The following is a 13,015-nucleotide window of genomic DNA, read 5'->3' on the forward strand; positions in this document are numbered from 1 at the left end:
CATGAAATAACCACATTGTAAACATTACAGACTAAGCAAAATTTCATAAGTGAACAGAAAAAGGTTAGAGGTCTGTCTAGGACTAAATTATGTAAAGAATCCTTTTAGGAGTACTTGTGCGAATAGTGACTCACTTTTGATATGTAAGCTTTAGCTAAAGCTAGCATAGATACACTTTCCACGTAGTTAGCCTAATGACATAAGCCAATATAGCTATGTTAGCTTTAGCAACAAGAGCTTTAGCAATTGTAGCAACTTAGTTTATGTAGCTAATGTAATTAACGTAGCTTAAGATAAAGCTCACAAAGCTCATGAATATGTATACAAGCAAGCTACAACGCTAACACTAAGGTTATAGTGGTTTGGGATTTTTCATTTGCTTTTATTTTAATTTAGTTTTTACCTTTTGCAAAAATTTCAGTTTGGTTTTTATTACTTTTACCGCTGGTTTGTTAGTTTTGTTTTGGGAGGGGCAATATGACTTACCTGTCAAGGACAAGATCCAAAAGAATTCCTTGCTTTTCTTTTTATTTATTCAATTTTGATGTTTGTATAAGTCTTCTTGTAAAAGTCTGGCTTGTGTTTTCATGTTGATTAATAAGTTTCTGCCAAAGACAAAAACTAAGATTTTGTCTCTGATTTTATCTTACTTACTTTTTTGTAAGCACAGAATTAAATTAAAGTTAATTTTCCATTTTATTTGTGTATCCAAGTTTTTATTTAGTTTCAGTTAAAAAAAGGGTTTTACATTTTAGTTAAGTTTAGTCAACTATAATTACTGCGTTGGCCACATAGCTTCTGTCGCTGATATCAGCTTCACAGCTTCTTCTTTTATCCTTGAGCTTTGTGAGTTTTAGCTTTAGCTACATAGCTACATGAGCTATGTAGCTTAGGCAGCTAACAGGGCTATTGAAGCTTCATTTGCTACGTTAGAATGTTTTAATGGAGGACATTTTTTGTAAGCAGACTGTTCACTCAGCTTTATAAAATGCCCTGTAATAAGGTTTTGCAGGTCAGTATTTTTTTTTTTTAACGTGTAACTTTTGGTAACTCTGCCTTACCCTAACTTCACTGAAAGTTTAACCTGGTTTTATTTTTAAGTTTAGAATGTATTTCTGTTCTGAAAGAGGCGGCGTCTTGCAATAAAAATCTGGGAGAGGACGTCTGAGAGCTACGGCCTGTTCTCAAAACAAGCCCACAACGACTTAAAGTCACATTTCACTTAATAAAAAAAAAAAAATTTACAGACAGCTCAGTGGACAAGTCAAAAGTCATCTGCGCCTTGTAATATCAAACATATATATGCATCAGCTATCTAGTTAGGCTCATCTAGTGAACCTTGCCTCTGATTGCTATTCACAGTTAAAAAATAGTAGAAGAAGCAAAAAGAGGCAGTTCAACTATTGTCAGTGTGAACTGAATAGAAATACTGTGCCTATAAAAAATATTCAGCTCCTTGGATGTTTTACCCTTTTCACTTATCAGTCAAATCAATCATGGTCAATATAATGTGAAAGTCATAACAGATGTCTGCAAAGTTAAATCAGTCAAACAAAAATATGTAATGTAAAATAAGTGATTGCACAAATATTCATCCCCGTTAAAGTGACTGTCCTAACTCTAAAGAGGTCCATCAAACTGGTGTTAATATTCCCACAGCTAATGAAAAGGGCTGCACCTGAGTGCAGTGAATGTGTCCCATGTCATTGTAGCATAAAGACACCTGTGTCTGGAAGGTCCAGTCACTGATTAATCAGTATTTCTGGCTACCATTACACCATGAAGACAAAAGAACACTCCAAGCACCTCAGAGAAAAGGTTATTGAAAAGTATAAGTCAGGGGATGAGATACAAAAAAATCCAATGCACTGTAACTGAGTTACAAACTTCAGCATAGCGATAGGAGAGGCTCTACTATGGCCCAGTCAAGGCTTTATGGGAGAGAAGCAAAGAGAGAGCCACTGTTGAAGAAAGCTTATATTAAATCTCAACTAGAGTTCACCAAAAGGCATGTGGGAGACTCCATGGTCAAATGGAATAAAGTTCTTTTGTCTGATGAGACCAAAATGAGGCTTTTTTTGGCAGTTAGATCTGGTGCTATGTTTGGTGGACACCAAACACTGCACATCACCACAAACACACCATCCCCAATGTGAAGCATGGTGGTGGCAGCATCATGCTGTGGGGATGCTTCTCGTTAGCTGCCTCTGGAAGGCTTGTAAATATAGAGGGTAAGATAAATACCACAACCGCAATTCAAGAGTTTTTTTTATGATTTTTTTTGTCAAAAAAGCCAAATTATATTGACCATGATTGGTTTATATAATCAATAAAAGGGTGAAACATTCCAGGGGGTGAATACTTGTAATAGGCGCTTTAATTCTGCTAAATATAGCTCACTTTTTTAAAAAATGGTTCTGATTTTGTTTTGCATCGCCTAGGCATCAGATGAAACTGATATAGCAATGTGCAAAGTCCCATCTAAAAAAACCATCAAAAGTATTTATTTATGTTCTGCTGGGGGTTTCATACATTCCTCTATTTCGATACAGTATGTCCTTCTTTGATATAAGCTCCACCTTATTTCTTTAATAAAGTCCCTCCTGTCTGGTCTTTTGGTGAAGTGCTCCCACATTGAGGCCCACTATAGCAAGGGGCCTATTCACAAGTCTTAGAAGAGACAGTGAAGAGACACACAAAGAGCTCCCCACACACAGGAGAGGCCTGTGAGCTCAGCGCTGACCCCTGAAGGATGTGTGTGGGCTGCACCCAGACACAGTGGCCCCGCCGACTCTGAACTCAAGCTCCTCCTTCTAACGAACTTGACCTTTGGCTAAACCCGTGCAACTCCCAAAACAACCTCAGACAGGCTTGAAACTGTCAATAGAAACTAAATGAGAGGAATGACTGCACGACACTAAGTCTGATTGTTTATTGGCTGTTAAACCCTCTGAAGTGTGTCATCCATGTAAATTGTTGGCAAAGAGCAAACAAAGCAATGAGAAGCAAAAAGTCACAAACTCATTTCAGTTTTATTCCCTTGTTCTCAGACATAAATTACCGTATATTATTCTAAATATGTCTCTCAGGCTTTTTATTGCTCAGGGCTGTTCTTCTTCTGTGACAGCTCTGGTCGTTAGCCATTGTTTTTATAATTCCCAAGTCTACCATGCCAAGAAATGTCTAATACCATCAAGTATAAAGGACTTTCTATTATACTCTACATCTAAGACCCTATTTTTTTTGTCTCCCTGTGCTTCCAGTGCTGGACCGGCTCCTGATGGAGCTCCACCGCTTCCTGCTCATCCTGGACAAGGAGACGCTGAGTGGAAACGCGACTGTCCAGAAGGGCCTGCTCTCCGATCTTTTCCAGTCCTACAGAATTGCCACTGGTATGAAGGAACACCTTAGATTGCAAGACATTGTGGATATTCGATTCCAGTCAGTTAAATTATTTTACTCATGTCCTGCTAAGTCATTAGAGTTAGAAGCCAGGACCACTTCTCTGTTTGTTTGACATTTTTTAATCAAACAGGTCACAATGTGTGGACTGAAGCCTATATCAAAAAGTATTTGAAAGTAACAAATGGCATGCCACAGGGCTCAATCTTTGAACCACTCTTCATATCAACAGTGTCATGTTACCAATGCAAATATTGATTTATATGCAGATGATACTGTGATTTATGGCTCTGCTCCTTCACAGCCTAAAGCTATCTGTCTTTTATGGAGGGCTTTGATGCTGTACGGCACAATCTTTGTACACATGGAGCATTCATGACTTGCCTTAAGACCCTCTCTAATCATTGCACTCTGAATGCTCGAGTTAGCTGGGTGGCATTACTTGCACTCGTTAGTTTGTTACCAGGCGCCAGTTTCACTTGTATGGTAGAGCAGGCGCCCATGTACAGGGTCTGTGGTTACAGGTTTCAATTTGGTGCAGGTCTTACCTCATTCTCTCTCAGCATGTTCCCTGTCCCTCGTCCGCTGTCCTATCCAAATAAAGACAAAGAGCTCAGAAATTATTTTTCAAAACTAGATGGTTTGTTACAAAGGTTGTACCATCGTGTTGTTGCACTACAACAATGTAAGGTTATTGTAACTTTTTGATCATAACATCCAAACTAACCAAAACATTGTTGCAGAAATGACTTTCTCACTTCTTCCAACAAATAGATGGTTTCACTTTCTGAATGTGGGATTTGTTACACTGTTGCCTCTTGTGCTAAATATCTCCAGACAGCTGATTCACTAAAAACAAGTTGACAGGATTCAATCGACTTACTGGGATGAAAAAATTTCTCATAAAATATGAACAAAAAATGATGACAAGGTGATAACTTTGGCATGCAGCTTTTCTTTTTTTTTTTTTTAAAGCCAGTGTTAATAACAACAGTGACGTCCAGCAGTAAAATTGTGCACAACAAACACATTTATCACATTTACCACTGGGCACAAAAAGTGTAGTCTAACATTTGATCCTAATGTACAATTAAGCTGAGCTATCAGCCCCAAGCTTGAAACATAGTATAATAGTATATTAATGGTAATTTGTGCTCCTACTCATCTTCCAGTGTAGCCACTGTGATGAAAACATAAAGTTAATGCCGCTGTACATTACATACTTACTCTTCCCTTTACTTTTGGTACAAATGCTATGCATGCTATCCCTTTTCCAATAGTGATATTAAAAGGCAACGCAGCTTCTGCTACATTTACTATCTAGGTCAACGTCCAGCATTAACACCTTGCCCAGTTAGGGTCAGGTTAAGGTGTGTACAGGTAAAGGTATATCAATCTCCAACCACTTATCTAGGTGTGTTACAAGTTTGACTTGGTATGATTTCAGTCAGACTGACATGTTTACATGTTGCAGTTTAAGTTGGTCTTGGACAGTGATTTGACTTTTACGAACAGCATGGGAATGTAATGACTGAAAATCCCTTCAAACAGGCAGAGCTCAAACAGAACCAGACTCATTGGTGGAAAGCCATCTGCTTACCTGGATGTGTTTTTGCAGTAGAGTCCTGGTTTGCATGAAACAGGTTGATAATTAGGTCACTGAACTAGTCTACTCATCAGCATCCATTTAACTGTGTAAACTGAAAGTGCACCACAATCAGAAAGTAAAGTTTATCACACAGATACCTGTCTGCATTCATATCTTTTAGAAACCCTTAACCTTTTAAAGATGTTTAAAAATGAAAGTCCAGATAAATACAGTTTTAAAACTCGTAATCAGTTCAGGAACTAAATTTTCAGGAGATTTGGGGGAATTCTTTCAATTGTTTTTACATGTGTAACTAAAAACACCATTTAGAAGGGAAGTGAAAGGTGAAGGGGTTCCAGATGTTTTATATCTCATAGCATAGTAAAATCTGTCTTTGCAGCAGGAAGAGAATCTAATGACTGAAAGACACAAGTGTTAGCACAAGAAAAATGCTTCTACTGTTAGTTGAGTGTCAGACATATTTCTGATGAAAAAATTTCCATCCACTCTTTTTTAAATTTTTAATTTACCTTCTGTAAACTCTTTTGAACACAGGTAAAGCTGCATGATATAAAAGTAGAATTTTGTTCGCCATTTCCCCAGTATCTCTTATTTCTATCTTTTAATACTTCAGTATTTACAATTACATGACAGTTGAATTATTGAGGTTTAACCACGTTGTTTCAACAGGCATCATTTATGTAACGTGGTTGTGCCTTCATTCATTCATTGTGCCTACATTACATTGACCTTTGGCCTTGGAGGGGCAATCTACTCTGGTACTATTTTGCTATTTTAAACTCGTACTGATCACCATGTTACGATGATTCTCTGCAAGCTGCTATTAACTAATGCATTTGGGGTGTTTTAGCTCATTTTGGAAGCTGAAACCACATTTGATATTCCTGACTGCATGTTAGACTTCTTTTAGAATGACATTTCTTATTTTAGGATAGTTTGGTCACACCATTGAGGATGCATTCCCTGTTAACATAACCAGTCAATCAGCTGACAAAAAGCTTGTTTTGCTTTCTCATCAGCTCTGACGCACGACATGAAAACATGGCAACTACTGTAGCACTGTTGTGATTCATGTTGCCTGGAGGTTTGCATGTAATGATGTGAACTAGTGCGTCTTCCAAGCCTCAGCCGCAAGTTTAGAACTTTTAGCTAACTTTAGACCATAAAAATATCCAGAACCCACACTGGCAGGAGATTACTTCTGTATTTAATTTTATAACAATATAATGGCTGTTTCTGGTGACTTCAGTGTCAGTTTTGTTTGAATCTACCCATATTGGTTTTGCTTTTCTGGCTGCATCTTCGTCTGTGTCTCACACACTGACACACTAGCAGTCATGCTTTTCCATGTTCAGGTCCTGGACTCGTCTCTTCGTACTTCCTCTCCTGGCTCCAAGCTGTATCATTTTTCCGAAGCTGCATTTATCCTCTGGGGAAGCTCACTTCCTTTGAGCAGCAGGATTATAAATAGCATTTCAAGTCAGTTCCCCGAAAAATCTGTTTCCACTGTGCAGGCAAAACATCGTTTTCATTCTGCTGTTGTTTGCTTTCACCTCACGGTATCTGTTTCAAAGGGGGCACCTTCTCCAGAGGTTAGAGATTGGTTTGATATCCTCTCAGTGTTTAATGGTAGTCAGCGAAAATGTTTAATTCAATGAAAAAGGCCTGCAGCTGCAGAACAGATCGCTATACCAGGTTACCGCAGTAAAAAAAAAAAAAACACTGCATTTATTGTTTCAGGAAAAAATACATTCATTCAAGCTGCTTATGTGGTGATGATATTGGGATGTCTTCACCAACTTGTAATCACTCCACCATGTTGAGGTGAGCTTATGACAGTCATTTTCTCACTGAGCTTACATCAGCATTGGTGTATGACATGAGGTTTCATCATCCCTGCTTTTTTCCTCAATCATAGCAATCCTCACATTTGCTCTGACATATTTACATATGAGTGCAAAGAGAAGTCAGAGTCAATTTTTACTTACCATTCATGTTCAATTTCTCAACAAGTTAAGCACTGGAATTCCTCATAATTGTGCTTTTACTGCTGCAACAGGAAACTAATGTTTTCAAAATAACTTAATTCATGGCATTTTCGCTTTTATGTCTGTAGTCTACGATAGAATTAATCTGTTGCTTTGGGGCTGGATTGTTTATATGATTTTATGATCCTTCAAACTTCAAAGGTAGCATTGAAACAGTGTACTATCTGTGCAGGCAAGGAGGTTTCTGACTAATGTCAAATGAATGCAAGCCACGGTGAGGGTGGGAGTCAGAAATGAGCCTATCTGTCTGCACAATAGACCTCTTGTTTGGGTCAAGTCCCTCTTTACTCCTGGATTTTTGACAAACATGATGAAAGTCTGTTTGGCACTGAGATGGAGTCAGATTTCATGTCAGTGCTGCAAGATTTAATTTTTATGTCTAAGTTTTAAACAATATGCCCTAAGATTTGATATGAATGTTTTTTTCCATGTATTTCAACACAACGAGAGTGTACCAGGTTAGTATCCACAGTGCAACAGTGTCTGCACAATGCTAGAGGTGTTCACATGAAACCTTGACCACATTTTCTGTCTCTGTGCAGGTGCTGATGAGGAGTACATCTACATGAACAGAGTTCAAGAAAGTGGAAAAAACAAAGACAATAAAGGTGTGACTTTCCAACTTCCACCTCTAAAGTGTGATAACTGCTGTTACTTCCTGAGGTTTTATTTATTGATTAATTTTCAAAGAAAGAAACCTGATATAATCTTTGAACAAAGGATGTATTTCATCTGTTATAAAGCTTAAATGACACAATTAGTATTTTTAGTCATTCTTCTTTCCACAGGGGATAAAATCATCAGCATACATCAGTAGCAGCAGTAGTCTTAGTAATAGGTTTGTTTCCTTTAGTTGTCGGTGCAAGCTGTTTCTAGATCTGGGGGGGGGGGGGGGGCGATAAAACAGCTGCACAGCTAACGCTATGGAAGCTGACAGAATTTGTGCTTTCCCTCATCAAACTCAAACTCTTGTGGACAAGTTGTGACCTGTATATTCACCATGCTATGAAATAATAATGTATAATTATGTAAAATGAAGCAAAAACTTGGAACTATTTCTTGAGGAAAACACTGGGCGGAGTGACACAGTGCAGCAGCCATGTCTGGAGTGTAGTTCTGGCTTTGCATTTAACTTTAAAACATCTCCGTCTTGTAATGTTCCATTATCCATAGCGTTAGCTGAGCAACTGGTATATTGGTCCCCCAAGATCTAGAAACAGCTTGCACCGACAACTAAAGGAAACACACCTATTACTAAGACTATAGGAATTATGGCAATGGGTGAATTTGCCAAAATGTTGAAGTATCCCTTTAAGTTAGGCGGCCCTGGAGTCCAAAGAAAAGTTTTAAAGAATATATTTTTGATTCTCATTGTAGTAACTTGTGCAGCAAAGTTACTATTTTGTGTGCACAAGTCTTTATTGTACGCCAGTGGCTTTCAACTTTTTTTTTTTTCCTTTTTTTTTTTTGTAATTGGCCCACTTCAGTTCAAGCCAAGATTTAAAGGCACGCCATGTTCATATCTGTACGGAATAACATCTTTAATGTGCGTCATCTGATATTTAGTTATCATATAGTTGAAGTAATAATGTATTGTGCAAATTCCCATAGCCAACAGAATTGGCTGGGCCCCTGAAAGTTGTGATTTTTTGATTAGATAAATGATAAATGAGTGTTGAATCAGTAGCAGTGGTGCTAGCATCCTGACTAAATTACCTCATTTTGGAGCTATTTAGTGTGCCAAACTATTGCTGGGTTCCATTTTTCCATTTTTTCATTTTGACCCATTTTTGCCTCTTTTAACCTCGTCTTGGCTCTTTTCAAACCCTTTCACTACTTTAGGCGCTGTGTCTAATTGCGCAACTTTTCTGCCACTTCTTCCCATTTTTGCCACTTTTTGCATTTGTCTCTGTAACCCATTGTTGCCACATTTTAACTGCTTTTACCTTTTTCTACCAATTTTTGCCATTGTCTATTTTTCAACATTTTCTCCACCAATTTTTTCCACTTTTTCCAATTTTTTTACCAATTTTTTTTGGGGGGGGGGGGGGGGGGGGTTGCTCCTTTTCACTATTATTGGATTAATTTTCCAATAAAGTTGTTTCAGTTCCTTGTACTGATTTATATCCATGTGCCCATTCAAGTTAACATCGCTGAAAAAGGCAATTTTGTTTTAAGAAATAAGGTTTATATTTTGGAAAAAAGGCTATACTACAACATAAATAAAGAGAAAAGTTCATTTTTTGTGGCTTTGATAAGACTGGTTATTTTTCCAATTAAGCGTAAAACATGGTTATCACAGATTAACTTTTCAGTGGACCATGATTTTCCTGACATCCATGGTCCCCCATTTGGCTGGGCCCAGAGAAAGCCCTCTCCTTTGCCCCCCTTTACGTACAGCCTTGCCATGACACGTCTTGTCTCAAGGCACACTACTGTGTCTTGCCACAACATTTGAGAAGCACTGCCTTACACAATATATTTATCTTTACCATTTTTCATTATTTTTAGGTCCAAACTGGAACGGTTCATAAAAAGCCCCATAAGTCCTAAAGAATAAAAATTAACATTTGTCACATTTAGGGCTACAGGGGCTCCATTTTTTTTCACAATTTTATCCCTGCAATGCTTTTAATAAGCCTTACTGGTTCCTTTTTTGGTTTGTTTGTTGCAGATTATAAATGTTAGCATGTTAAGACACAAAATTAAGATTAATGGTAATTATTTTACAACCTGCTTAATATAAACATGTAAAAGTGCCATTATAAAGATGCTACTGTTGTATGCTGATGTTAACACTGAGCTAAAATATTCACTATGTGTAAACACACCTGAGAAAAACTAAGGGATTCTTTTGTTCATTTTTTTAATTCCAATATTAGACGACTTGTCATGTTAACAGAATTTTTAAATATTCATTGTTTCCTGGTGAGCTTTTTCCAAAAGTTGAGGTTTTATTCAAACATGCAGCTGAAGTCATTGTGTTCCCTGTTTGACCCTCTTTATGCCACTGCTATTATCCATTAAGCTACAGCTTAGCTAGCTTGAGCTAAAGGAAGTGTCTTGTGCATTAATTTATAAAACTTAGAGTAGACCTCTGGTGATATAAACAGGATACTTTTAGTAGTGTGGAGTTATCCTAGTCTGCCAAACAACTGTGCATTTTCAATTAGACATGATTCGAGTGACTAGCAGACATGAGTGTAAGCTGCCACAAGCAGCAGCTGCCCCCCCCCCCAGCTCCCCTCCTCTCACCCCCATTTCCTGTCTGTTTCTTCATAGCTCCTCACCATCTGAGACTGACCTGTTTTGTTTGGACAGTGTTGAAGAATGTGGTTTCAGTGAGCGCTAGACTGAACACACATATTTTCAGCAGCGACGTTAGCAAAGCCGCATGTTGTCTTTTCTAGAGACCAGTGGAAAGTGGGGGGTGAGATGTGAGAACTGAGGTTTCTAAATCATTCCAGTAAACATAAACTTCCTATGTTAACTAAGGTACAAGTGATGACATTTAAGCTGTTAATGTCAAAATAAAGTTGTTGATTAAAAACAGTTTCTCAGCTGTGATTATCTAGTTACATTTATATGAAAGTTTGCAGGAATTTTTGCAAACTAAAGTTTTGTCTTAACCCAGTTTAGCATGTTTAGCTTTAGTTTAATGTGTCACAATTCATGCAGAAAATAGTTGAAAACATTTACAACCTTTTCAACTCCCCCTTCTAGTATTGGTTTTCTAGCACCTTTTGCTAGCTGAGGATAATCTTACTTTTTCCTTCTCAAGTACATTTATTTGTTCAGAGTGCTTATTTAACATTTTCAAAATATAGTGTTTTTTCATGCAAAAAACGTTGAGTAAGACTTTAGTTAAGCTAACATATTTTTTTGCTAAATGGCAAGCTACAGCAAAATATTAAGCTTAGCTAGCAGTCTGGTAACTGACAAAAATGAAAACAGCTTGTCTCAGTTTTTTAAATGTCACTTAATAAGCTCATCAGCAACTTCTCAGCTGGGTGATTAAACTTTTTTGACAAATTAATCCAAAAATAGGTGAGCTGTTTCTGATTTCCTTATGCCACCTGAGCTAACTGTCTCCTAGCTTAACTTTACGTGCACCCATTGTCACTAAAGAGGTATTTATTGCCCAGTTTTTTAAAGGTTACCAGGTTTCCTCAAACAAACTGTTTCAGCTTGATTATAAACAGGTTTTTCCTCTATGATTTAAAAAAAACTTTAAAAAATTAGCTATTTCCTGGTCCTGCTCTAAACTAAGCTAACTGTCTTCTAGCTAAGCTTAACTTTAACCAATCCTGACTAATGTGGTATCAGTTTTCTCACTTTTATAAAGGTTAGCAAATCCTATCAATAACACCATTGCAACTAGGTTGTTAATGGGTTTTACTTACATGCTCTCTAATTGTTAGCTGTTTTCCTGTTCTGCTAAGCTAACTGTCTCCTTGCTTAGCATTGAATAAAACAGTAGTCTTTAAAGAGGTATCTGTTAACTCAGTTATTTGAAAAAATGATACTTAATCTGCTTAATAGCAACTTTTCAACTTGGTGGTGTGTTTTCAACAGTATGTGGCCTGAAAAGGTTTATTGTTACCCTGTCTCCTTTCCTATTATGTAAACAAAGCAGCTCCTTAGCTTAACTTTACATTAAGCAGTTTTGAGGTGGTATCATTTTGCTTTTAGTCAAAAGTACCTCGTAATTAACTTCCTAATTGATTTCCTCCAGTGAAAAAAGGATTGCATTTATAGTAGCAAGACAGAAAAAGTTTGAACCATTTATTAAAAATCAAAGAAAATTGATCGTTAAGCCCTGCTTCTTTAGCTCACGTGGATAAACAACCACCACAGCACTTAGTGGTTGTAAATGCTTTGCATTTGGGTGGGCTTTAATTACAACCCATTGCTACAATTAACAATAATGTCTGATATAGTTTATATATAAACTTTGCACAAAAAGTACAGATTTTTGTTTGGTAGATTATTTCTTTGTTGTGACAAAGCTTCTTAGTAATAAATCTTATATCCTGGAAAGCGTGTCTATTTCCCTTTTAAATGGTGCCACATCTGTAAGGAACATGCATTTGTGGGATGAGCAGCAGAGCTGAGTATGTGGGTTGCGCCTGTAAAAAAAGTGCGAATCTTCTCTGCCAATGCTTAATAGCCTTTTCTGCCATTGACTCTTGTTTGGTGGATTATATGATTGAAGTATGAAGAAACAACACGTCCAAACTGATCCCAAAAGTGTTCATTGGAACTGGGGTCAGGACTACTGGCCATTCCATCCTCGCCACCCCCAAATTCTGGAGGTAGTCTCTGATAAACTCCGTTCTGTGGAGGCAAGTGTTCTATCTTGGAGGATAGAATTTGGTCCAGGACTTTGGAAATATGGTATTGCCACTGGTTGCAGAGTCTCATCCCGATATCTCTGCATTGAGATTGCCTCCAATGAGGACAAGCCTTGTTTTTCCAGTAAGCGTGGTGCCGCCCTACTCATTACACTACCTTCACCAAAAGATGTTACTCTATCGGTGCAGCAATCAGCATAGCGTTCTCAGCATATTCTCCACGCTTACATCCTGTGATCCACCAGCTGTAGGCAGAATCTGGATTCAACGCTGCACATAATGTTCCTCAACATGCTCAAGTTCCAGTGCACGTGTTGTTGACACCAGCGCAAACAGGCCTGATGGTGAAGGGCAGTCGTGGCAGGCCTCCTGGCAGCCCTATGAGATGGAGATTGGCTGTGTGCAGTCTGTTGAGGATTTTCTGAGTAGAGAGCCGTCAGCTTGACTGTCTACAGTTCTTAAGTGCTGACATGGTAAGGAAACAGTCTTCTTGGGACGCCCACTTTGCAGCCTGTCTCTGACATCCCCCGTAATATAGAATTTGGCCTTCAGTTTGGAGATGGTACTAGGGCTCACTTCAAATAGTGCTGCAACTTGGTTTT

At 37.9% G+C, this 13,015-nt stretch overlaps 1 protein-coding gene across 3 annotated transcripts in view; it reads left to right on the plus strand.

Annotated features, from left to right (window-relative positions):
* Nucleotides 1-13,015, plus strand: part of afap1l2 (actin filament associated protein 1-like 2) — a 62,008-nt gene that overhangs the window by 20,018 nt on the left and 28,975 nt on the right. For all 3 annotated transcript variants that reach the window (XM_041815263.1, XM_041815264.1, XM_041815265.1), the window contains 2 exons: nucleotides 3,264-3,392; nucleotides 7,602-7,667. In XM_041815263.1, the coding sequence (XP_041671197.1) occupies nucleotides 3,264-3,392; nucleotides 7,602-7,667 (195 nt within the window). The remainder of the gene's footprint in view (nucleotides 1-3,263; nucleotides 3,393-7,601; nucleotides 7,668-13,015) is intronic.

Source organism: Cheilinus undulatus, linkage group 20 (assembly GCF_018320785.1).
Source record: "Cheilinus undulatus linkage group 20, ASM1832078v1, whole genome shotgun sequence".
NCBI classification, from domain to species: domain Eukaryota; kingdom Metazoa; phylum Chordata; class Actinopteri; order Labriformes; family Labridae; genus Cheilinus; species Cheilinus undulatus.